This window comes from Micrasema longulum, unplaced genomic scaffold (genome assembly GCF_059751315.1).
Source record: "Micrasema longulum isolate JH-2025_06_02 unplaced genomic scaffold, ASM5975131v1 h1tg000452l, whole genome shotgun sequence".
NCBI classification, from domain to species: domain Eukaryota; kingdom Metazoa; phylum Arthropoda; class Insecta; order Trichoptera; family Brachycentridae; genus Micrasema; species Micrasema longulum.
The window spans coordinates 81,684-108,276 of record NW_028277651.1 but is presented as its reverse complement, the minus strand read 5'-3'; the positions used below and the strand labels follow the sequence as shown (position 1 = coordinate 108,276).

The 26,593-nt window shown below is 35.2% G+C and overlaps 1 protein-coding gene across 1 annotated transcript in view; it reads left to right on the top strand.

The window, feature by feature from the left end:
* Taf1 (TATA-box binding protein associated factor 1) overlaps positions 1-24,868 on the top strand; it is a 43,433-nt gene extending 18,565 nt beyond the window's left edge. The window contains exons 18-36 of the mRNA XM_088226613.1: positions 466-732; positions 1,934-2,067; positions 2,591-2,759; positions 4,174-4,294; positions 7,859-8,058; positions 11,186-11,282; positions 11,767-11,891; positions 12,596-12,790; positions 13,288-13,536; positions 14,312-14,456; positions 15,541-15,671; positions 16,543-16,705; positions 17,836-17,978; positions 18,756-18,939; positions 20,230-20,286; positions 21,885-21,992; positions 23,090-23,532; positions 24,356-24,421; positions 24,615-24,868. Of these exons, the coding sequence (XP_088082739.1) occupies positions 466-732; positions 1,934-2,067; positions 2,591-2,759; positions 4,174-4,294; positions 7,859-8,058; positions 11,186-11,282; positions 11,767-11,891; positions 12,596-12,790; positions 13,288-13,536; positions 14,312-14,456; positions 15,541-15,671; positions 16,543-16,705; positions 17,836-17,978; positions 18,756-18,939; positions 20,230-20,286; positions 21,885-21,992; positions 23,090-23,532; positions 24,356-24,421; positions 24,615-24,689 (3,072 nt within the window). The 3' untranslated portion in view covers positions 24,690-24,868. The remainder of the gene's footprint in view (positions 1-465; positions 733-1,933; positions 2,068-2,590; positions 2,760-4,173; positions 4,295-7,858; positions 8,059-11,185; positions 11,283-11,766; positions 11,892-12,595; positions 12,791-13,287; positions 13,537-14,311; positions 14,457-15,540; positions 15,672-16,542; positions 16,706-17,835; positions 17,979-18,755; positions 18,940-20,229; positions 20,287-21,884; positions 21,993-23,089; positions 23,533-24,355; positions 24,422-24,614) is intronic.
* Positions 24,869-26,593: the final 1,725 nt, after the last annotated feature.

The following is a 26,593-nucleotide window of genomic DNA, read 5'->3' as shown; positions in this document are numbered from 1 at the left end:
AACATTTCTTATTTCACAAGCCGCAGGATTTTCAATTTTATTTGGCATTTCAAATAAGTACCACGAAGCGTACACAACAGTCAGCTAACTTATAATGGTGTCAACTCCTTCTCAATAGATCTGGGTAAGTATCACGCATGTGTGAAACTGCCATCGCAGCGCTAAGTTGGCAAGATATAGAAATGGTACTTACTTTCTGAATATACCTTGTGTTTTATAACTTTCTTTATTAGGTTCTAAAAAACTGTTTAAAAACCTGGGCTGAGGGGAAAATTTAGCAATAGATTATTTAGTTCCGTAATGATGGCAGTCTCCTTTACATTACAGAACAAAAACCAAAACCATCTTTTAATTTGAAATATACATATATCAATAATTTACCGATCAATCCCAATAAAATATACACAGAGAGTAACTTCTGGATAAAATATAAATTTAAAATGTTGATGTTAATTTATTTTCCAGATAAAAGTAGCTCCTTGGAACACAACTCGTGCGTACATCCAAGCCATGCGTGGCAAGTGCCTGCTCCAGCTGACGGGGCCTGCGGACCCCACGGGCTGCGGGGAGGGTTTCTCCTACGTACGCATGCCCAACAAGCCAACCCAGAGCAAGGAGGAGCAGGACCAGCAGCCCAAGCGTACCGTGACGGGAACTGACGCCGATCTTCGACGACTTTCCCTCAACGACGCCAAGGCACTGCTCAGGAAGTTCGGTGTGCCGGAGGAAGAGGTAAAAGGCCCATGCTAAAAAAAGGATGTTTCCGTTCTTTATAGTGTAACAATTGCTTTGCAATATGTATGAATCTGCCAAAAAAGGCTCTAAAGCCCCTAGAATGTGATGGGGCTTTTCGATGGTCTATGCCAGCCATATTCTATGGATATGGATATCACCTATGGATATTACCCGTTAAATCTTATGGATATTACCCGTGGCTTTTCCCAACCGACTTCTCACTAGGAATGCTGGGCTACCAATCATTGTGGAAGAGAAGGGATATTCATTTGGGTGTTCTCATTTTTTTTCAACTGATTGGTGGTCGCATACAGAATTCACATATTCAGAATAAATTTGCATGACAACATTCGCATCAACAAATCTTCTAATTCTTGCAATCTTTTTCTTTACCATCTTATTATTTTGATAAAATATAAGTTTCGAATCAATCATGACTCTTGTATAATGAAGAATTCCACTGTTTTCTAATTTATTTATTTTCTATTAGCGTACTATTTAACTAAGCAAAAATATAAATATATATATTTTTTTTTGTGCGTTATTTACAAAGATATGATTTTTTAAAGTTACATTTATCAAATACCGCGCCAAATGACTGTAATCAGTGTGTCACTTTTTAGTTGTGACGTCATAAAACAGTTGGCGTTCTTACTTTCACTGACCTGACAAGAATCTATGGAATATTGCTTTGATTACTTCATTTAGTTGATCGCAATTTGCTCATTTCTAAGTTATGGTTGTTTTTACGAACGTTTCGATTTAGAAAAACCTAGAAAGTTGACATAATCTCTGGTTGAAATGTCAAATTATACAAATTTTACTCTTTTTTTTCTATGGTCAAAACGTTCCTTACAAGGTGCGGGGGCTTTTAAGCGGAAACCGGAAATACTACACGTAGATATAAGGAGTGACGTCATTATTCAAATGAATACTATTTTTAACATTTTTTATTTATTTTTGAATGCGTTTTTGAGAAATTTCATCCTACTCCAAAATTTTTAAATATTCACGTGTAAACGAAAACATTTTAAAAATTTAATTCTGGTTTGGGCTGGAATTCCTCATTCACATTCTGCGCTGTCTTTAAGAGTATAGTAGGTCAGATGACATTTCCGGGTGAGTCCCACATATAAATATGTATATATATTTTTAATTTAGATTTTTAAAATACTTCATACGGGTATCTTCCTTACAGATCAAGAAACTATCTCGATGGGAGGTTATAGATGTGGTGCGTACACTTTCCACTGAGAAGGCCAAGGCTGGGGAGGAAGGCATGACTAAGTTCTCTCGAGGAAACCGATTCTCCATTGCAGAACACCAAGAGAGGTATTTTATAGCTTGTAGAATAGAGGATTTAAGCTCAATTTTGCATATCATCATCATACCATCATCCGCACGAGTGTTTATATTCAGACGCTGTAAACAAAGTCACAACTGAAATAAAAAGATACTAAAATCCAACGACAAGAGACAAACTCGGCGAGGCAGATTCAAACGTGAATCCGACGCCTTGATCCGAGGTGGTCGTTTTATCAGTCAGAGCAGACTGGCGAACCAGCGTTGGGTAGGCGAGAGGACAACGGGTCGCGGAGGATGAAACCTTCTAGAAGTTTCGTACGTAGGTCCAGTGCGGGGGAGGGCGGGGCGAAGTGAGATGCGGGTCGCGAGGAAGTGACAACGAGGAAAAATAGCACGTAGGTCATAGCTTCTTCGTGTGTAATATTGAAATTTACTTTCTTTTTATTCATCCATGATTTTGGTTCTATTTCACACACAGAACTGTATTCTCTATCTATCACTGTTTATACTTGACAAGAAATCAATAATGTTGTAAATTAATTTTACGCAGATACAAAGAAGAATGTCAGCGAATCTTCGAACTACAGAATCGTGTCCTGTCAAGCACCGAAGTGTTGTCTACTGACGAGGCGGAGAGCTCCGCCAGTGAGGAGTCGGATCTCGAAGAAATGGGCAAGAACTTAGAGAACATGCTCGCCAATAAAAAGACCACAGAACAGGTAATTATTTGTCAATGGCTTACCAATAAATCCAGTGAAAAACGGAGACATTTAAATAATAATCTACACTGCCAAATGAGAGTATAAAGTTAAATACTCGTAGCATAGCTATGTATTTACTTTGTGTGAAATCACTAAAATAAATTTGATATGCCGACCGGTTTTAGAACATGACTTCCTTAGTCCAGGCTTAATAATAAACTAACACTAAATATTTTTAGTCTTACCAAATAACCAAATAACATTTCTAGAGCATAAAATTTTCCTTCGAATGACATGCAATTCTTACCATTTTATTTTACTTTGGTGCTCATGAATAGCATATATACTTATGATTATTTTCTCATTTTTATTGACAAAAATTTTTCTAATATTATTAGTTATTTTTTGTTTTTTGATGTCTATCATATTCTTCCAGTAGCCTTTATTGAAATTTAAAATAAAATGTATACCCACACACAGGCCATACCTTTGTGGAATTATTTTTGTGTTTATGTAATAGTGTATTTTGTATTTGTAACTTATGTATACCTAAAATACAAAGAAAAAATTCTACATATATGCTATTATAATTCAATAGACGCATGTTTGGCATTTCTAAAGTATCTGATAGCTTCTTAAAATAATATCAAGCTCTGTTTTTGCACTCCTGTCTTCTTCTTCGCAGTTTCAATCTTGAGGATTGGTTAGCAGCAAAGTCCTGCATCTCGTCCTTCATTGGTCTCTATTCTGTGCAGCTCTCTTCAACTCGGTATATGAGGCGCAGTTTAAATCCTCGCACACTTGCTCCAAATAATCCCGTCGGGGGCGCTCTCTGTGATTTGTCCCCTCAGCCATTCCCTCTATTATGTCATGCAGGAGACCTTCATGGCGTATAATGTGGCCAATCCATTGGGCTCGCCTCTCTGAGATAGTTTTGATTGGGTGCCTCCCTTCTACGATTCTGCTGAGAACCTCGTCATTGGTGATGTAGTCTCTCCAGGAAATTCCTAATATTTTTGTGTAGCACCACATCTCAAAGGCCTCTAGTCTTTTTTTATCTTTTTCGGTAAGGCACCATGTCTCACAACCATACATCAATATGCTCCATACGTATGTCTTGGCAAGTTGCTTGCTCTCCTGTAAACCTTGCAAAATGCAGTTTCGATAGTATATGTAGGGACCATCAATATTATGTGCGAGTTAAAAGAACTATAACTAATTTTTACTCTAGCAACAAACGCCAAATGACTTATTTTGTGATTGGTTATGACAAGGCCACAATTTTATAGTTCAGTTCGCTTTTTAAATAGTGTTACTATAAGAGAAAAGCCTACTTTTCACCCTTTTTACAGTCTGTAATCTGTATCCGTATCCGTATCTGTATTTCTTTGCGTGTATTTTTAAAATTTTAATAAAATACTGTTTCTTGTAGCTGTCTTTGGAACGAGAAGAAGCAGAAAGGGCTGAACTAAGAAGGTTTATTCTTGGCCAGTCCGACAGCAAGCAAGCCCGCAACTCAAAAGATCCAGATCAACCCCAGGCACCATCACATGGTTTGTACACATTCTTAATCGCTTGCTCAGTGCAAAAATTACATATAAATATGGATTTGCTGGTTTTTAATCGTCTCCTGAATAAAATTATGAATAGCAAAACCTTGACAAAAACAGGATTCTGCCTTTTACAATGTGTACGGTGAAGATGCTATGAATTATTGAGTAATTTGTTGTAAAATAATGAACGGGAATATATTATTGACTAATTTCTTATATTTTCTTTTGTTGTGTCATCTTGTTCTATTAATTTGGAAAAAAATGTACACAACTTATGTTAACACCTACAAATTAGTTAGTAATGTATTCTCCTTTATTCCCTCGATTGAGCGCGAACAGAAGGAGGATTTTTACTTATTTTAAAATTTATTTATTAACCCTTACAGATTATTACATTCATTTTCTAAAAATAACATATAATTGGTTATTCATACTCTGTTGTTGATAATAATATTTTTGACATCTTTTGAAAAGTTTGTCCAAGTCTTTTGTTTAGTTTAGTCATGTAGTTTATTGTATACTTTCAGTCCCTGATTTATTAGTCTCGATTGTCCTTGTCTCGTTTTGGAATGTTGCATGTGATATTGTTGTGATATTCTTGTATTATGTCCATGTTTATTAAATTTTTTCTCTAGTTTTTGTTCTTTGTCTACAATGATGTCAGTGGCTAACTTATGAATAAATTTTAAAGATTATTATGAAAATACAACTTTGTTATTAGTGTTACACAATTTTTACACTACTACAGTTTCGGGACAGCACTCCTCCCATCGACGGGTGATATAAAACGAATATAGTAAACACAGAATATTGTTCACGATATCATAGAATTTAAACAAAAAATAAACCAATTAATCTGTGAAACTTAGAGCAGGGGGTTTTTTTCCCACTTATCTAAGGTGTAAGCATATAAATTCAATTTATTTCAATTCAATTCAATTTATTTATTTTAAATATAACATATATATTACAAAAATATATTCAATACGTACATATTATAAAAAAGAAAAAAAAATACACGAAAGAGACTCATGTCAAAGTAGTCGAAGAATCCTGCTCCGGAAAACCCCTTCGGATACATGGAACAGATCAATATCCAGAGCGATGTTGTTCAGCATAGCGGTAGCCCTTCCAACAGGCATAACCATAGGCAGGTTGGTCCTGAATATCGGAATATGAAACAATCTATGCTGACGCTGTCTTAGGTAATTATCAGGAACATACAAACCAATGCTCATCATAATTTCAGAATTATCGATTATACCGCGCAACAATCGATAAAAATGTGTGGTCAAATACACATTCCTTCTAGTCTCTAAACTGTTGTAGCCAAGCATACCCTGGAGAAACTCGGTCGGGTAGAGCCAAGGATAATACCCGCACTCTCTCATGTAGAGATATCTCAGAAACTTCTTTTGGATTTTCTCTATCATAAGAGAGTACTTCAGTTCATGTGGCCCCCAAATCATCGAGCCACTCTCGAGTCTACTTCGCACCAAGGAGTTGTAAAGAGTTCTCAGTACGCGGGTATTTTCAAAAACCCTGGCAGTACGCAGAACAAATCCTAACTTCTTCAATGCATCACCACTGATTGTCTCTATGTGTTCATGAAATGTCAGAGTGCTTACAAATCTAACGCCCAGATCCTTAACATTCGATGTTCATATCAGATTCTGGTCATTCATTTTGTAGCGAAAAAAATAAGTTTTTTGGGCCCTAGTGAAGGACGTGACCGAACACTTGGAAACATTAAACCCAAGTTTGTTTCGCCTTCCCCATTCAGATATATTAGATATATCCGCTTGGAGAAGACGAAAATCGTCAGAAGTTGTCACCTTTAAGAACAGTTTTAAGTCATCCGCAAACAACAGAAAACGCGAGTTCAAAATTACATTTTTAATATTATTAATGAAAATTGAGAACAACAATGGACCCAGGTTAGAGCCTTGCGGGACACCCGAGAAAGTATGGAAACACTCTGACGCGAATAGACCGTAGGAGACGTATTGGTTTCTGTTTTGGAGGTAGCTCGCCATTAATTTTAACATACCATCCGAGAAACCAATCTCATACAGCTTATTTAATAAGACATCATGGTCGACAGTATCAAAGGCCTTGGCGAAGTCATTATATGAACAGTCTACCTGATGTCCTGCATCCAGAGCTTCCGTGACGTAGTTTGTAAAAACCATTAGATTGGTTTCAACCGAGCGGCCTTTCCTGAACTCATGTTGTTCATCAATAATAAATGGCTCTACTCTACTAAATGGATAGTTATCTAAAGTACAGATATGAAAACATGATCAATGAGGGAAAGGACGTTAAGTAGAATTTATTTCTTAAAACTTAGCACATAAGTGAAAGTTACAATAATTAAGCCTAAGATTCAATATGTTGGAAGACATCACTTGGCTAAGAGAGTGTTAACAGATGCGGGTCTACGTGGTTAAGTTGATTGAGGGAGGTCGCAAAGGGAACATTGTCAATAAAGGCGAGGGGTGATTAAATGTTTGATTATTGATTAAATTGTTCTCAGAATTAAAATTTTTGTGAATTTCTATTATTTATTTATTTATCACAAAATACAAGATTTTTAAATTTTACATATTACATTTTATTACATATTTTATTAGTATGAAATATTCCCAATCAGCAAAAGTGCTGGTATGAGGGGATATTATATATAATAACACAATAGTTTAAATAAAAATTCAATAAAATAACATCACATATCACTCGTCACTGGCGGCCTCCGTGGTGTAGTGGTCAAGACGCTTGACTCACGCACGGAAGGTTCCGGGTTCGATTCCCGGTGAGAACACAAATATTAAAAATGTGATTTTTCTCAAGCCTGGGTGCTCTGTGATGTAATTCACCACTGTAATTAGGCCTCCTGGCCTGTTGTGGTGCAAAAAAAAAAAAATGTCACACGGGCTGTAAGATTATTATTATTATTATTTCTAGATTATTCATATTCTTCTTTGTCATTTACTTGGTGCAGGAGTTTTAGGGTGTGATTATGGAATGAGTGGTTACTATCTTTTATATGATTCGCGAATTCCGAGAAATTATTATTGGTCATAAATTATTTTCACAAAAATTCAATTAACAAAATTTCAAAGAATTCTTTAATTGGTGTTAGATAAGAGAGGTCATATGCTAGCTTCAATATTTTATTTAGCTGTCGTTGTAGTCTGTTTATGTCATTTTGGTTTCCTGTTCCCCATAGTTGTTGCACATAACGACTAAACATAAGCTTCATACATAAGAAATTTTTCCATTTTTGGAACAAAGGTTTTCATTTTGAAGGCTTGTCATCAAATAAAAAAATATATATGTAATGTAAAACCAAATACAATATCTTGTGAAGCAGAAATTTTTCTTTTGAATGACGTATAACCTTTACCATTTTGTTTTACTTTTGATGCTCAGATTCAGATTTGTAAAAAAACAATCACTACGAATGTTGACACCCTATATATAACTGCATTTTCTTGTGCAATCAATGTTCAAAATATTTCCTAGCTAAGCGTTAATGTATAATTACTATCCATTCCATCACAGGTCGCGTACTGCGTATAGTTCGTACGTTCCGCAACCCGTCGGGCAAGGAATACACCCGCGTGGAAATAGTTCGCAAGGCGCCAGTCATTGAGGCATACACCAAGATACGAACCTCCAAGGACGAAGCCTTTATCCGCCAGTTTGCCACACTCGACGATGCTCAGAAGGAAGAAATGAAGAGAGAGAAACGGAGGATCCAGGTTTGTTTGACAATAACATTATCTCTTTGAGACCGATATCTCAACAGAGACAAAGTAAATTACTTTGATAGACTTGCGCTTTTATACACAAGGTTTAATTCATTATTCTGTCAGGATCAAAACAGTATTAGGAATGTTATTATAAAAGCATAAACTTTTAAATGAATTGCTGACCTTACTATGTTGAAACTTTAAGAGGTTGAAGAAATTTTTAATAAATACGAGGGGTTATTAACCTACCCTGGGCATAATATCGTCGCCGTTCTGGCAAGTCGCCAAACAAAAAATATGATTTTGAGAAATCGCAATTTGAAAGTTTGGAGACCGAGGAAAAATCTGATTGTTGTTTTTTTGGGGTTTTATGCACACAACAAAATATATCCACAAATTACAACAGGGATGGAGAGTACCTTAGAGGGGGGATAATGGAAGTCTAGGCATTTACAGGGCTTATGACCTGTCAATGGCCCATGCGCTTTGTAGCTACACGATGATTGGTTATCAAGCTTCCATGTATCAACTATAAAATACATACCTAAATTTTGTAAATGTGGTCTAGAATTCCAATCGTCCATACGCTTAGTAGCTGCAAGACGTGTTGTATTCTTACTCCTTTTTATTATTCAAATATATTTTTTTTAAATGTGTAAATGGGGGTTAGATTTCTTACCGTCCATGAGCTCTGTAGCTGCAAAACGTGCTGTAATCTAGCTCCTATCTGTTATAATTTTTAATTGATCTCAATTAAAAACGAGGAACTAGAATCTCAACCGTCCGTGCGCTCTGTAGCTGCAAGACGCGCTGGGATATTTATTGTTTGTACAGTGCCCGTGAAGTGATTTTCACAAAAATGGCGCTATATAAATAATCTAACTATATTTGTCAATCTAACATTTTGCCTATGTTTGAATATCCATATCTCTTCAATTCTTCCATTTGTTGATTTAAGTGAATTTAAAGAGCTGAAACCTTTATTGTTGTGAAGAGAATCATCTGACTGAATTATTTCACATACTAGGCAACGCCTGAAAACAATTTTCCAATTTTTAAACTTCTTCTTGGACCAGTTGGTTTTATTTCAATATTTGAGTGTTCAAATGTTTTGTTGATCTTAATGACTCCAGAGCGGGTGAAATCCGGTCTTTTGTCTGCAAACATTTGGACAAACTCAAATATTGTAAAATATATTCATGTCTTTTCAACACTTTCATTGGTAACTTTTCCTTCTGGTACATTCTAAAATATCGGGAAGATTTTTAACGAGGCAAAGTGGCTAAAACTTGGTTAAGTGACATTTGCTCGTTTGCAATCTGAACAATGCAAGCTATAGGAGTAAATGAAAGAAAGGAAATATTCAAAATAATGATTATATTGTTGTGGTTAAAAAATGTTTTTAATTTTTTTTTTTTTTGTTTTAAATACATCACATAGTAAAAAATAAACAATTCTGATTTACGCACCTTTTTTCAAACTAAGTTACCTCGGTGATGTTTGCCTCTTAAATAACATAATTTTACGCTTCAAATGACACATTTAATGCAAAATTTTCTTGTTTTGGGTTAGTGATTTTTGCCTAGACGGCGTTATTTTATTTATTTTTATTTTATTTTCTTTTATTTAGGAAACATACAGTACAGTTACAAAGTTTAATATTTTACACAGTTAGACTTAACTCTAATGGACCAGTTATGTGGACTTATGCTTTCAATTTTTTTTACGCTGGCAATACTTGAAACAACTCTGTAGTGTGTTCTCTAACCACAAAAGCAGCAAAAAACATTGTTCTTTTGGCAGATTTTAATGGTTATTGTTTCTGTAAAAATTCCCGAGTGTGAATTACTCTTGTCATTTTCACATTCAATAACTAGGCTTTTAAAAATTGATTACATTGTTAGAAAGTATTTAATTAGATGCGCATTATTACTCTGAGCATAATACCCTTTAATAACCTTTTTGTATTCTCAAATATATTTTTTTATCCCTTGTTCCTCTTTCTCTCTCTTTCCAAACGCACTATCTAATCCCACATTCCTCATCATTTAATAGTTTTTTTTTATTAATTAGGTTTTTTAAAATTTATTTTAAGATATGTATGTATGTATCTTTTGATATATATATTTATGGTTTTTAGTACAAAATTTTGACCAATCTCTTTTTTTGTTAGCTGAAAGATATTGCTTTTAGAAATAAGTCCACCAAAGTCCTTATTCTTTGTACTTGAAGTTTAAAACCAGTATTTGTGAGTTACCCTCTAAAAACACATTTTTATACTCTCCATGAATGCTATAAATAGACAAGTCACGCTTCAAAATGGTCTTAATATGATTTGAATGAATTGCAACCTGCTTTTTTGTAGCATTCATGGAGGAAGATACAAACATCTCTTTAGTGGGTAACTCAAAAATGCTGATTTTAAAGTTACCTAGTTATAGTAATTATCACGTAATTACCCCGTAATTACCACGTAATTACCCCGTAATTAACACGTAATTACCACGCAATTACCACATATAACCACGTCTTTGTGAAATTATATATTTGATTAATAAATTTAATAATTCTTTTCAAATTGGTAAATAACAATAAAATAATAATTTATTCCTATTGGTTTATTTTTACCAATATTATCATTTATAAATAAAAAGAAGTTTTTCTGGTGGCCAGGTTTGTCTCAGATTTATTAGACTGTAATGGGAATAATTACGTTACAACCTTTATTATTTACTTGGTGTAGGAGTTTTATACCCGTATGCAGAGACAAACCTTAAGGTGAGGAGAGTACATTCTATTGTCTTCACCTCCAGGTTATTCTCTGAATTTGAAATTAGAATGTACTTTCCTCACCTTAAGTTTTGTCTCTGCATACGGGTATTAGAGTGCGATTATTAACTATTAGATGGTTAGCGAATGTTATTTTTAGCCAGGCAACACCGATCTTCGTTTAGCCTAGTTCAATAAAATTAATTTTTGATTTTACCAAATTTTATCACTCACTTTTTTTTCAGACGCATATTATATTTTCATATATTTTATAAATGGTGATAATCTGACTACTGCTCATTGGACGTCTTGCAATGTTATGATATCTTTACTGGTGTCTTTATTTGAGGTCATATTATGTTTCCAGGAACAATTACGCAGAATCAAACGAAACCAGGAGAGAGAACGGTTAGCCGGTAACACCACAACTGCCGCCTTCTCCGGACTTTCTGGATCCACCCCGAGTATGAGATCACCTTATCTGTTGTTTTGTAACTAAAGAAGGGAGGCCTTTCTAGACTTTTTTACCATGTTGTAAAAATATGTATCTGTCTTTAAATATACGATACAATGAAACCCTGAAATTTTGTCAGCCATGTGCTGCGGATGCCTCCTGAGAGCGTTAACCAAGCTTGCCTACTTTACAAGGCATCAGGTTCTCGACGTCCTAGACATCCACTGCTGAATGTTCGTCGGCAGTTCGTGTCAGAACTACGAGACCGAACCTGACTTGGGAAGATGCACAGGAGCTGGCAGCTGACAAAGATGCTTGGAGGATCTTTGCGGACACCATATGCTCCAACTAGGGAGCGGACATGGAATAATGAAATGAAATAATAACTTAAATTAATAAATTGGACATGAAATAAGTTAAGTGGTTTTAAATTTTTGATTTAGAGCCGAAACTGACTTTCCGCTTTTTCTAACGTTTAAAACACATCATTTCAGCCGGAAGTTCTCTGGGAGGTAGTGGAGATGGCAGCTCCAGCCTGTTACCGCCGCACCGGATCAAGCAAGAAGACGCCTCACCAAAGAGGAGAAGAGCCAAACTCAAACCAGACCTCAAACTTAAGGTAAATTACATTACAACTATTCAAATAAATTAACCTGTTTATCTAAAAAGAATGGAAATTTACAAAAAATAGTGTAAATCAAATAAAATTGAAACTTCACTGTACTTTTTTCTTGCGGTGCCTTGTCAGGTCCCCCCGACGTTGGCGTTCACTACAGCGGAAGCATCTCGGTCCTGCGCTACTCTTATATTCCGCAGCCAGGACAACTGCTTATTGGATGTACTCGCCATAGTGATTCCTAGGAAAGATGACCAGAGTGGTTTCCCGTCCCCTTCTCTGGTGGATTTTTCTGTCGAGGCTGCCTTCCCTTAGCTGGTTGCTTCTGGTTTTGAGGCCCCAGAAACTCGCATCTTACCGCATCGATTGGGGTACCCACTTGTCTTACCCTTCAGGGATAGAAATGAAATATTATGGTGAAAATCACCTTTCAAATAAGTGTTTCATGTTGACTTTATTGGGAATAAAACCCAGGCATCAGAGGCAAATGCGCTAACCAGTATACCACGTTTCAAACCCATCACCCAATTTTATTTTTTAGGATTTAACTACCCATCGAATCGAAAACAATCATCCGAACTGTATTTTTCATTCAGCCTGGATATGGAAAAAAATATACTCATCTATTCATATATTTCCGAGTTTTTGATTAAAAAAAATCTGCACCTCAAATCTTTAACTGCCAAATACGTTATTTTGCTTCACAGTGCGGAGCTTGCGGGCAAGTGGGACACATGCGCACCAACAAGGCCTGCCCCCTGTACGCCGGATCCTCAGGCCCCCTGGCCGTAGCCCTCACGGAGGAGCAGGAGGAGGACATCCAGCGGGAGATGGCGCAGGAGGACGAGGAACTGGTGAACCTGGAGGACACCAAGGTCACGCTCAGCAGCAAACTCATCAAGGTAAACAAACATACTGTCGGGTTTCTGGTACAAGATGGTAACTACATTTTGCTAGTTGTGAGATATTGCACCTTTAAAGTTAAAAGCTCATCCAAAATCAGCAATTTAAAAAAAAACACAAGTCTAATATCTGTACCTTAAAGGATAAATTATAGGAGTCGCGTTGAACCAGATGTTCAGGAAATAAAAATTTGTGATTGTGCGATTTCCAAAACATCACAACTTTTGAACAGAATGAGATAATTTCAATCTATACAGAACTTTTTTTCAGATTATTTTGATAATAATAGTACATATTAAAATAGCGTGTCCGGAGACTACTGATGTTATTTGCACTAAAACAAGGTGGACTTCAGATTTTTATTTAAATTAAAAAAGCCTTTTTATGACGAAAGTGAACTTTGGTGTTTTATTAATGTTTAAAAATGCTTATTGCGAGCTTTTGATTACGCTTTTGGGAATCCTCATACTAATTTCCGCTATACTTCATCCCCTAGCAAGCGGAGGAGCTGAAGCGGCGCACAATGGTGCTGCGGGTGCCGCGCGACGCTGTGGGCCGCGGGGGCGCCGGGGGCTCCCGCCGGCGGGGCGCGGGCCCCGAGCCCCCCGACTACCTGGTCCGCCGGCCCGTGGAGCGCCGCCGCACCGACCCCCTGGTCACGCTCTCCAGCCTCCTGGAGGACGTGTTGAATCACATGCGCCATCTGCCCGATGTGCAGCCGTTCCGCTTCCCCGTCAACGCCAAGGTCAGGGATTGTGATCATTATTTTCATTTTTTCAGAAGCCGAGAGGGAATTTTAAAACTACTGGGTCATTTTTTCGCCCGCTCTGATTAAAATCTTTTATAATATAAACAAATATAATCCTAGGAGTTATTCAGAGATGTCACTCATCAACAAATGTTCAGGGAATATTTCGATACAAACTTTTTGGTCATCTATCGTGTATTTATCAAAGTATCAGCCTGTAAAGTCGAAAATGTCTAAAGACAGTTGCCGTGTACGGGGCACGATTTTTCAGACTGTCTAAAGATAGTTCCCGCTGGGATTGGGTTAAGAAACCCTTCACAAAGCGTGAAATTTCACAAAAATGGGCCGGGCACAGGGTGAATTCTATGTGTATTTGGCCGGTACTCAAGGTGGTAAATGTGGGATCAGGAAGAGTTAAAACAGGTCTGTTAAATGTGGGATCATGTAGAGTTAAAACTGAGCAGTTAGTGTAGGTAAAAGTAAAATCACAGCTATTAATAGGGATCTATCAGGCAGAATAAAATAAATGTTTGTTGTATGTGTAACAAATACAACTTTATGTCATTTATTTTAGGTAGAATATTAAATTTAGTTTGCAAAATAAACTAACTATGCAAGCCGATAAAAGATGTATTTTATTCATTATTTTTTTTGTTTACCAACAAACTGCACAAATCAAACTCATTCATTTTTGTTTTCATATATCACAGTTTTTTATAGATCACTAGTAAAATTATTATTTTTTCATAAGTTTATGTCTGGTCGGTTGTAGCTGGTCCAAGACTACTACGGTATCGTGTCGAGACCTATGGACCTACAGACCATCCGAGACAACCTGCGCCAGAAGCGTTACCAGAGCAGAGAGGAGTTCCTGGCTGATGTCAATCAGATCGTGGACAACTCCACACTTTATAATGGTATGAATCCACATTCTTTTTGGATAAAAATCACTGTCACCAAACCGCAGGTTTGCAAGAAAAAATATACACAAATTAATCGTAACAATTAAGTGAAATTGTCAAGAACTGAATGAGGTTGTATATGCAATGGAAATAGATATGATTGTATGAATTCTACTATTTAAAGCCGGCAATTTATATGAGGCTGAAATAACTATTGTGGGGATGGTCACCTGCTGTGGCGATCGATTGTATCAGGGTGAAGTGTTTTAGTTCAAACCCTTTTTTTATGGAATTACATATGTTCGTTTTTTTAAGAAGAATATTTTGACTGTAAATATAAAGTTATGTTTTTATCAAAATTTTAATGGCCATAGGAAGCCGTCAAATGGCCGATGTTTTTATATAATTTATAGTGGGGCTTAAAATAATTTACGGAGACAATTTTTTTTTTGTTTCATTCATTATTCCCTTACCACACCTAATGGTATCTTGATAATTTTTTGGTTACATGAAGGAAAGATGATCAGTCTTACGCTTCAGGTGCCACGGACTATGAAATAGTCTAATGTAAAAACACCCTTTTAAATATATCTGTACCTCAGAGGCAGACGGATACAAATCCAAACGTCAAATGTTCAATAATAGCCTAAAAAATCTACTTTCTTCAAGTGATTACTAATAACTCAAAACATTAATTTGTATTTTCAGTATCTTAATACATTGGTTCTTTCATTATAAGATTTATATTTCTTCAAAATCAATAGACATGATTGATATTAAACTGGATATAAAAATCGAAATGTCATTTCATCAAATTCTGGATTTGCATCCGTCTGCCTCTGGGGTACAGAAATATTTCATGTCGCATCGGGAATTGAACCCGAGACCTCTTGCACAGCAGGCAAACGCGTCGACCACTACACCACGAGGCTGACAAATTAAAAATATTATTTTTCATCAAAATTACATTCATACATTTATTTTTTTCTGGTTACAGGTTGATTTGGAGTTATACAACATGCATATTAAAACAGTTGATCTGAATACATATATTTGTTTTATGAATTGTAAGTCAAATAACAATTTGATATCTTCACAGGCAACAAGAGCAGTCTGACTGTGGCTGCGCAGCGCATGCTGGCTCGCTGTGTGGACAAGCTGGGGGAGAAGGAGGAACAGCTCATGAAGCTGGAGAAGGCCATCAATCCGCTGCTGGATGATAACGACCAGGTATGCACGAGTAACAAGACCGTTTGGAATGAGATAACTTTACAAAAACTCCTCGTGCCTGTCATATTGCACTTGAAACCGTTATACACCTCGAGGGCCTTATGCTGGAAAGACATGACATTTTATCACCCACTTGACAACAGTGATGACATCTTCGTCGATGAAGGATAAAATAATTTTAAAATTGCATTTCATTTCAAAAGCGATTGAAAATGTATACATAGATCCAAAAGGAACACTCCCACACTACCAGAAGTCAAACTAGAGGATGGGTCATGGGTCTATCGCAAACTCTGAATTCGGGCCAAGAAATTTAAGGTTTCTGGACCCCAAAATATTCAATATGTTACCCAAATATTGCAAGACCATGACCCAGATTCAATTTAATAAATTTGTCAAAAATTGGTTACTGAAAAAATCGGAAAATTTACTCAAAATACATTATTAAATAATAAATGGTATTATTTAATATTGTATAACTGTATAGTGAATTAACTAGTAGGCAGTAATATTATTGTTTATTTTGCATAAAAATGTCTGCCTTAAAACAGGTTGTACCTAGTTAGGCAGACTAGACATGATCCAGAGAAATCTATTACCTAACTGTGCGTGTAATAGATAAAGTTATAGTTATGTTTTTTCACATTTCTCAATACACCAACATCATAGCATTCTACACTGCTGTTAATTTTACATTATATTAGTTAAAAAGAAATTTAAATATTCATAATTCAAAGATGAACGGCGAATATTTTATACAAAGAAAGTTTGACAGCTGAAGGTAATATGTCGCATTTGATTAAAGCTTTAAAATTTGTTAAGTAATGTTTAAATGTCTCGATAATATACATGGTTTCCTTGTACATACCAGGTGGCGCTGTCCTTTATCCTGGAGAATCTGCTGACTGTCAAGCTGAAGGTGATGCCCCAGGCCTGGCCCTTCCTGAAGCCGGTCAACAAGAAGCAAGTCAAGGACTACTACAACGTCATCAAGAAGCCCATGGATCTGGAGACTGTAGGCAAGAAAATACAAGGTAAAACAAACAACTACCATTTGGTCTTCCAGAATGCAGGACAAATTTGCCGTTGAACAGCCTACCGAGAGAGGTGGATCGGTTCCATGCTGGGTTTACCAGTTTTAGACTCTTCCTCCCTAACTATGTATCATAATGTGTATTACGGACTTATTCGTCTTTGTTTACAATTGTTTTTATGGACTTAATGCTGGACCTTACTAATCTTTTGTGCTTTTTTTAAAAACATATTTTTGTAATTTTTTGGTAATTACACTTTGGATTTTTCATGCATTATATGCAAAATAGCCCGGGTCTTTCATAATAAGCCAATAAATCGAATTGGATCGATGATTAGTTTTTTTAATGGAATTTTATTTTTTATGTATTGCAACAGAGAGGGTAAACATTATTGAGAAGGGAATATGGAAGACTAGGCATTTACATGGCCTATGACCTGTCATTGGCTGGTTTAAGTGGCCACTTTACACACTGTGTAACATTCACCATTCTGCCCATGTTTAAACATCCACATTTCCTCAACTCTTCCATCTGTTAACTTTTGTGAAGTAAATGAGCTAAAACTTTTATTATGTGGGTGAGATTCATCCTGCTGAACCAAATCACCTACTAGGCATTGCCTGAAAACAATTTTCAAAACTGTTGCAATAAATTCAAATATGAATAACTCCCTAGGGAGGAAATCCAGCCAGTCTGCAAGCATTTGGGCATACTCAATCATTGTGGAAAATAATTATTTACATTATTATGATTCATCATCATCTTTCCCTTTCCGCACCTAATAATGCATAGGGCACTGCATTAATACACCAATCGCAGCGTATCTTTATCATTTTTTGTTACATGAAGGTAAGATGATCAGTCTTACGCCTCAGGTACCAGTCCAGAGACTATGAAATATTCTAGTGCAAAAACACCCTTTTTAATAAATATTTCATATCAACTATGTCGGGAATCGATGGTAGGCAAACGCGCTGACCATTACGCCACGAAGCCGACTAGATCTTATGATTTACCCAAATATTTCAATTTTGGGGACATTTTAAATGTGTTGTGAATAATTCACTATTAGAAAATAGACTACAACCCGATTCTATTATGTACATAATGGAAATTGTATTTTATTTTAGCACACAAGTATCACAGTCGAGCTGAATTCCTGGAAGATATGGAGTTGATATGTTTAAACTGCGAAGCATATAATGGCGCCCAATCGACCTTTACAAACCAGGCACACACAATGCTGCAGATCACGAGAGATGCTCTCAATCAGGTACTTACTCTCGTGAAGTTTCTTCTTTAAAGGCAGTCAGTTTTTAACCCTTAGAAACACTCTTTTGTGCAAACCTTTTTATAAAAGAACATTATCCTAACTCATCCTAATGCTTATTAAAATATTAAGTTGATAGTTTGAGACTTTTCAAGCATGATAAAGGTTCATTAGAGAAATGAAAGACAAGTGATACTTAAATCCACAAATTTGGAATCTTTGAGACTGGTATCATTATTATAAATAAAATAAAATAATTGTATAAATAAAAAAAGAGTCTGAGAGATCGCATTTCGACAGCATTCAGCCTACTTTCATCCCTGTTTTTCCAAGTCCATACTTCGCTCCCATACATCAGGGTCGGGACCAGGACTCCATTGTGAACTGCTAATTTTGCCTCTTGAGACAAACATTTATTTGCCAAGTTTGGTTTAAGTGCACCGTTCACTCTGTTCCCGGCACTCACCCTCCGTTCAATATATTTCTCAGTCATTCCATCCCTAGTAAACATACTTTCCAGATACACAAATTCCTTTACTTGTTTAAGTAAAACCATATTCACAGTGATTTCACATTTAGTCATACTTTCATTTCTTTCAAAAACCGTCACATTCGATTTATCGACATTCATCAGCAAATCGCTTCCTTTGCATATATCGTATACACGATACATATATTTTTGGAATATACAAGGTTATGTCAAAAATATCAATGTCTTTTCTGTCTTATTGATGAGTTTATGCTGTGATTGAGTATTCTAACTGCAATGTTGATTTCCAGCTCGGAGAGCACGTGAACCAACTGGAAGCCAACATCGCCAAGGTGCAGGAGAAGATGCGGCAGGAAGCGGAGCTGCTGCGGGAGGAAGGGGGCTCCTCCGGAGGAGAAGGGGGGGAGGACGGAGAGCGTAGGCAACGTGGCCGCCCCAGAAAGCACAAACTCAGCGACGCCAGCGAAGGAGAAGGTAACGAACACCGCTTGTTCCCAAACTATCTGTGTCTGAACTTGGACACTTGGTGTGGAAAAAACAATCGCCAATTTAAAAAACTTTGAGGATAAAATAGACTTTTAAAGTGTGTAGGTACTGTTAACGAAAAGGCGGACTGTAAATGAAAAACGAATTTCATTCAGTTTTGTGATTTAGAAATATTTGAGAAAGGATAGGAACATGGAATGGATACCTACCTTTAATATGATCTGAATGTTCTTCAATTTCTGGCACTAGATGACAAAATGAACTATAAAATGTAAAAATGTTTTCCACGATGCGTGACGATTCCAACCACTTTTTATCCGATTTTTTGTGAAGTCAAAAATGTTGTTTGGTTTTTGTTCTAAATCCGAATCTTCTAATTTTCTTCTATCTTGATGTTAGGTAGGTACCATAAGAATAGGTTAAAGAAAGGATGGGAACTAAAGGTAATCGGCCAGGAATAGTATCGATAAATGCTGTTATTTACTTAACAGGTACTAATTTTACTGTAATCCCATGAACGCCATTTAGAAGTACGTATTGTCGCTTAGCCAATAACACTGCGTAAGGTATTTTTGTTCTTTTTTCAGGACGATAAAAAAACTGTTTATTTTATTGAATTAAAAAATTAAACTTAAAGTATTTAATAGGTGACAGATTATGGATAAATATTTCATTATAAAAATAGGTTGTACAAAAATTAATTTTGTGTTTTTCAAGTTCTTTCAAATGTATTTTTTTTTTTGTATAAATAAACAGAAAAAATCCAAATACTGTCCATTATTATCGATGGTCTTTTGCCATCTTTCCAGTAGAGCCATGATCCCATCCTCATAGAACCTCTGTGGTTTGTGGGTAAAAAACTGGGACAAGTGATTTTCACAGTCAATTCTTGAATTTAATTTCTTTCCTTGTAGAGAGTTTTGAAGAGACCAGAACAAATGATAATCTGAAAGCGCAAGGTCTGCAAGGAAACATATCCACCATTGTTCCTATTTTATTTTTTTTTATGATCATTTGAAATTTATAGGTTAAAACTAAATTCTGTATCATTAAAAATATGTTAAAATAGTTGATAACAAAATGACAGTACAAAAAAATAATAATTTTATTTTAACTGCATGAACAAAAATATACTATTTAAAATATCATTTTTTTTATTTTTTATTAATTTAACAGCTGTACTAAAATGTTGTAGTTCCAACCTTGTCCTTTAAGAAAGGGATGTCAATTTGCTTAATATTAAAAATGCAATAACTAAGGATTTTTTTTTCTTTGAAGGGTTCAGTAAGAAATCACGTGGTCGCCCGAGGAAGCAAGACAACAGTCTTGAAGAAGGTAATTATTTTTTTTTATATTTATTGAAAAAAAATCTTACATTACATTGCATCAAACATTACATTGCAGTATTAAATAGACTTCATGAACTCGGCAATAGTTATTCCCACGTATCTGATATATTTAGTGTAAGGTATTGTTCCTATAGAACAAACCTTTTGAACTTTTTCAAAGATGGTGAATGGTAATTATATTTATTTATTCATGCATTTCATATACAGTTTTTTGTTACCTGTGTGAAACAGTAATTATGATTTTCTTGGTGTTTTACTGTAGAATGTTTTATTATATAAACTTTCTACTGAATATGCTGTATAATTTTTAGGTTATTTTTTTAAATATAAATCTTGTATAATTTTTGGTTTGATTTTTTTTTAATTTTTATAAATCTTGTTTTTAAAATTCATGTTTTTAAGGAAAAGAAGGGAAATATTAAGCCAAATATGTTAATATTATAAATGTTTGTAAAAGGCAGATTTGCCGTTTATGTTAATAAAATAAAAATAAAAAAATAACATTAAACCTAGTACCTACATAAAATTATTTAAATGTGTTTTTTTTTAAATTCAATACAAAAAAACGCATTGTGGTATTGATTGAAAAAATACAAAATATTTTAAATTAAATCATAGGTAAATATGAATAATCCCATTATGACCGTTTTTACAATTTTTCTGCTGTTTATCATTTCCTCAGTTTAACACTTTTTTCACTGATCTAAATTTTTGTTAACTATTTATTGAGGGCATATATCAAAACTATGTAAAATATTTCCTCCATCATGGGACACTCCAGTGAACAAGGAACATTATTTTTCATTACAAAAAAAAATGAAAAAAATTGTAAAAGAATAAAAAATAATAATATTGGGTGTTAACATTAGTTGTCTTCTATCTCTTTCCAAATGAAGAGAACAGGACACAATAAAGAAAAATTCAAACAAATTAGTCAATAATGTATTCCCCATCATTATTTTACAAAAACTTAGTCAATAATTCATAATATTTGTAGCGTAAAAGCAAACACAATATCTTGTAGAGCAGAAAATTATCTTTCAAATGATGTATGCCATTTCCTTCTACTTTTACTGCTCACTTTTAAATTTGGATAAAAGAGACAACTGTAGTTAACACATAATAGTAAATATCATTGTTCTTAAGATTTTCCACTTTATTTATTTATTTATATTTGGATGATTTATATAGCACCAGTTTTGTGAAAATCACCTCAAGGGCGCTGTACAATAAATAAATATCCCACTACGTCTTGCAGCTACAGAGCGCATGGACGGTTGGGATTCTTGTTCCTCGTCTCCAATGATGATATACAGGAGCTAGATTACAGCACGTCTTGCAGCTACAGACCGCATAGACAATAAGAAATCTAGCCCCTTTTTACATTTTTTTATTTGACAATAAAGTGGTATTTAAAGATTTTTAGTGATATTTAAAAATAAAAAAAACAATTTATAAAAATAGAAGTTAGATTACAACAAGTCTTGCAGCTACTGAGCGCATGGACGGTTGGAATTCTAGACCTCATTTACTAAATTAGGATATTTGATAGTCCTTATTTATATAACATATGCTTGTTTACAGATCTCCAGTACTCTGGAAGCGAAAGTTCGGACTTTGAAGAAGTGCAGCAGCAAGATGCAGCCGAGGCCATGGTACAACTAGCTGGGGTTCCTTACTGCCAGAATCCAGGTAAAAATAAATTAACAGCTCTCTTATATTGTATGAACTATCTATTCGTAATCTAACCATCGATTGATGTCCCATCAAAACTTATTTTCGGTCTCAATTATATGACTTTTAACTGGCAAAACTACAATCAATCAAGCAGTCTCGTTAAGCGTTTTCAAATGAAGGTTTTACAATAATTATTGTTTGTCTACTATTTGCTTTTATTTTGTTCAAATTTCAAAGTCTCATTCTCAATATTTGTATCCTATTAAATTTTTTGCTTAATTTTTCAAAATGTTAGTGATTTTTGTAACTTCCAAATGGACAGTTATATTATTTCTTTTATTTTATGGAGGCCCAATTACAGTGGTGAATTACATCACAGAACACCCGGCTTGAGAAAAATCACATTGTAAAGGATAACTCTTTATCATAATTATCTTTCCCTATGTAATAGTGCATAGGGCGCCGTATTGGTATACCAACTACAGCATATCTTGATCATTTTTGATATATGAAGATAAGATGATCAGTCTTACGCTTATGAAGTCTGTGTATCTCAGAAGAATCTTCGGTGTGCGGTGTTTTGACTTTGTGAGGAATGAATAATAAGAAAACGGATGCAGCAAACTCCGGTGACAACTGTCATCAGGCGAAGGCAATACGGTTAGCTGGGCAATATACTGTGTTTGCCTCCTGGCAGCCTTAACCACGCTTGCCTGCTTTACAGGGCATCAAGTTCTCGACGTCCTGGACGTCCACTGCAGTCCGCATTTTACGTCTAGGACGCAATTCCTCACAGGAGCTGGCAGCCGATGGAGATGCATGGAGGCTCTTTGTAGATACAATATGCTCCAACTAGGGAGCGGACATGGAATGTTGACGATGATGAAAAATAACCTTTTTAAATAAATATTTCATATCAACCGATTCAGCACAGTATGCAAACGCGCTGACCATTAGACTACGAAGCGAATAAAAGATAACTGACCAAGTTCTGTTTTGTTTTTTATGTGAATTTTGCTAGTAATTTTATTTGTCATTGTTAAAAAAATAAAAATATTTTTTTTACATCATACCGTAATAAATAAAGAGTCTAATTATCTTTTCCTTTGAAGATGAAGGCTCTCTGGACGTGGACCCCAACTATGACCCCTCGGACTTCCTGATAGGGGGGGCCTCCGTCAAGCACGAGGTCATCCCTCCCGAGGAGGGGGCGGAGTACTACGGGGGCCTGGACCCCCCCGGAGAACTCTACCCCGCGCCCAGCGTGGCCGTGCCCTACTACGGCCAGGACGCGGCCGCCGAACCGGAACCGGGGACGGAGGCCTACTACGCCACAGAACAGGGGGCGGAAGCCTTCTACACCGCGGAGCAGGGCGCGGAGGCCTACTACGCCGCGGAACCGGGCGCGGACGGCTACTATGCGGGGGACGCGAGTGCGCAAGATGGCGGGGGTGACACGGGCGCGTATACCATCCCGGTACAAGAGAGATACGAGTACGATCCCGGAGTGCAGTATGAACAGATGGAACAGGAACCTTACCAAGAATATAATAAGGTACGTACACTGTCCATCCTAATCTTTAATAGCCTTTATTTTATGCATTTAAGTCTTCAAGTACAAAAATCATTGACATATTAATACATAGACATGCCCTGAGCCCTCAAAATGATGACACTTAACTCGTGCCCAACCCTTATTTCATCATCATCATCATTCCCTTTCCGCACCTAATGGTGCATAGGGCACTGCATTGGTACACCAATCGCAGCGTATCTTGATCATTTTTGTTACATGAAAGTAAGATGATCAGTCTTACGCTTTAGGTACCAGTCCAGGAACTGAAATATTCTAGTGTAAAACACCCTTTTAAATAAATATTTCATGACAACCATGTCGGAAATCGAACCCGAGACCTCTCGCATGGTAGGCAAACCCTTATTTAGTCATTCTTCTAACCGCCATACCAGTCAGGCATGACATTTAGAATGGAAACAAAAATACCTTGTGTAATTAAAATGTGTAAAAACCTATCAGATAATCTTTGTAAAAAGGATTGCGCAACTTTTCATTTGTAAATATTTGTTCATGAGTGATTAACAAATCTTAAAACAATAAATATCCAATTAGAATTAATTTTTTTGTAAATGTCAAACTACACCTAGCGACGCAATTGCGAAGCTCTTCTTAGTTACAGTGATGCACTGATAGGAGTACGTTTTAAAATATAATGAATAGTTAATTTTTTTTCCTTCTTTTTTGCACTTAAAAATAAAAATATTTAATTGATAACCTTAGATCAAAGAATTAAGATTAAATATAATGATAATGTAATATGGAAACTTCACTGGACTGGTTTTATGATTGTTGCTGTCTTTAGGAGGAGTCTGCTCCACCCCCCGAAGAGTCCCTCAAACAAGAGCCGGAAGAAATGCAGCCGTGGCAGGTAATTATAACAAACTAATATCAAATATTGAGTTGTTCTACTGGCATTTCTAGGCGGAACTGCATTTTAATTTCATAATTATAATTAATAAAAATACATATTTACTTTAATTCCACTTTTGTCATTATTCATATGTTGGGAAAAAAAACTTTGATTATTCGGTAATTTAAATAAATAAACTTTTTTTTTTCAGGGTGAGCGAGCAATACAGGATGATCTCCAAGTCACAGACAGTGAAGAGGAACCGGAAGATGGACTGTGGTTCTAATTATTCAAGAATTTATCATTTATTTTGCATTAAGTGTTTTTTATGTGATCATTGTGGGAAAATAAATTAATTATATTATCGTAAGATTTCTGAATAAAAATTTCATTGAATATTATTTGATTTGTAAATAAATAAATAAAAAAACACATACATACATTATTTATGTATGTTTAAACAAACATTGCTTTATTTTTTGGATATTTTCTGAATGGATTACATATATATTCTGATTAGGGTTGCTATCTACTTGAACAATGCTGCAACACAAAAAAACTAATAAAAAATCTTTCACGGCCGTACTGACCTTTTATGTATCTAAAGAATTTTACAGAGCTTGAACTTGCATTGATAGAATAGAAGTCGATAGATTCCGTGAAAGAAAAGTGGATTTATTTTTTTCAATTCTTGAAATCACGCAAGTAATTCATTTTCATTTTCTGCCCATAATGCCACAGTAGAAAGAGCAATATCATTGATGTCGGTCTTGTGGACCGATAAAAGAAATCGTCTGGTCCGGAGACTATGAAATCAATATTGAAGTATTAGGTTAATTTTAAGATGACTTGCATGGAGTTCTACAGATACGTAAAAGGGAAAAAAGAACTCATCAAAAATGTGAAATCAGAAAAGTATGTTCAGAAAGTACTTTTTCCGCATACACCACTTACAATATTGAAAAAATAATTCATTGTATACTTAAAAATTCATTATAAAATTATTTTTTGTCTACTACGTTGTCCCGACGCGAGACTAGCCAAATATGACAACCCTAATGATGCATGACATAATAATAATATGTACTGCATGATTTTGTGTGCAGATGACTGTGTTATTGAGACATTTAGAAAAAAGAAAGTGCTTTCTGAATCAACTATTTATGCTTAAAGTTATTTCTTATCTTATGATTTTCATTTTTGAAAGTGAGTAAAATCTTTCAAAATTTAATTTTGTAAATCCATAAGTTAAACATATGAATCAGTGGGCACTAAAAACAATTAATATTCTGATGGTTATTATTTTTCCAATTTAATGCCAAGAAGGAAATATTGAATATAAAAGTTTATAACATTTTATATTCAATATTTTTTTTACACAATACTTTTTAAAAATAGAACAACTATCCCCGATTTTATCAACAATTGAAATTGTAGATGCGCTATTATAAATTTCTTAACATGGCGACAGAATCTGTTAGCTAAGGAATAGTGTACACTAAATATAAAGCATGTATGATTTCCACTCTAGTCCATTTTGTGTACCAACCTGAGGATACTACAGTCAAATTCTATGAAATGTATTGGTTGCGTCCTAGCTATTCTCAGAAAAATGAATGATCCTGACTTCGTCTGCTAATACTGGGAATTCCTACTTTTTGAGATAAACAATTATTATAGGCCGTAAATACCTCTTTGCTTGTTATCTCCATGTAAATTACCAACTTACTTTTGAATATGCATTAGGAATGCCTCACTTTATATACAATTTTGTATTTAATTATGTTTTATTTTACCATTTGGGGAACAGATTACAAGCAAGACACTATCAGAAACACATACAAAATGTTACTGGGCCAGTAATATTTTATAGTTGGACGGAAAATTTTGCACACCTTATATAATATCCTATGGTGGAATAAAAAAAAAATAGATAAATAAAATCAATTCAAAAAAATAAACTCATTTGATTATACATTGGTATTTTTCGAGTTTACAAAGGCCTTGCAGTGTTTATCGATAACTTTGAATTCAGATACAATTAAATAAATGTATGTAATACATATCTATTAAGAAATATATTCATAAGACATACCATGTCTTATACACTTAGGCAGTGCGTTGGCAACACACCGCATTATCTACAAAAATCATCAGGCGCGTTCATTTAAAGTAAATTACGAACTTTGG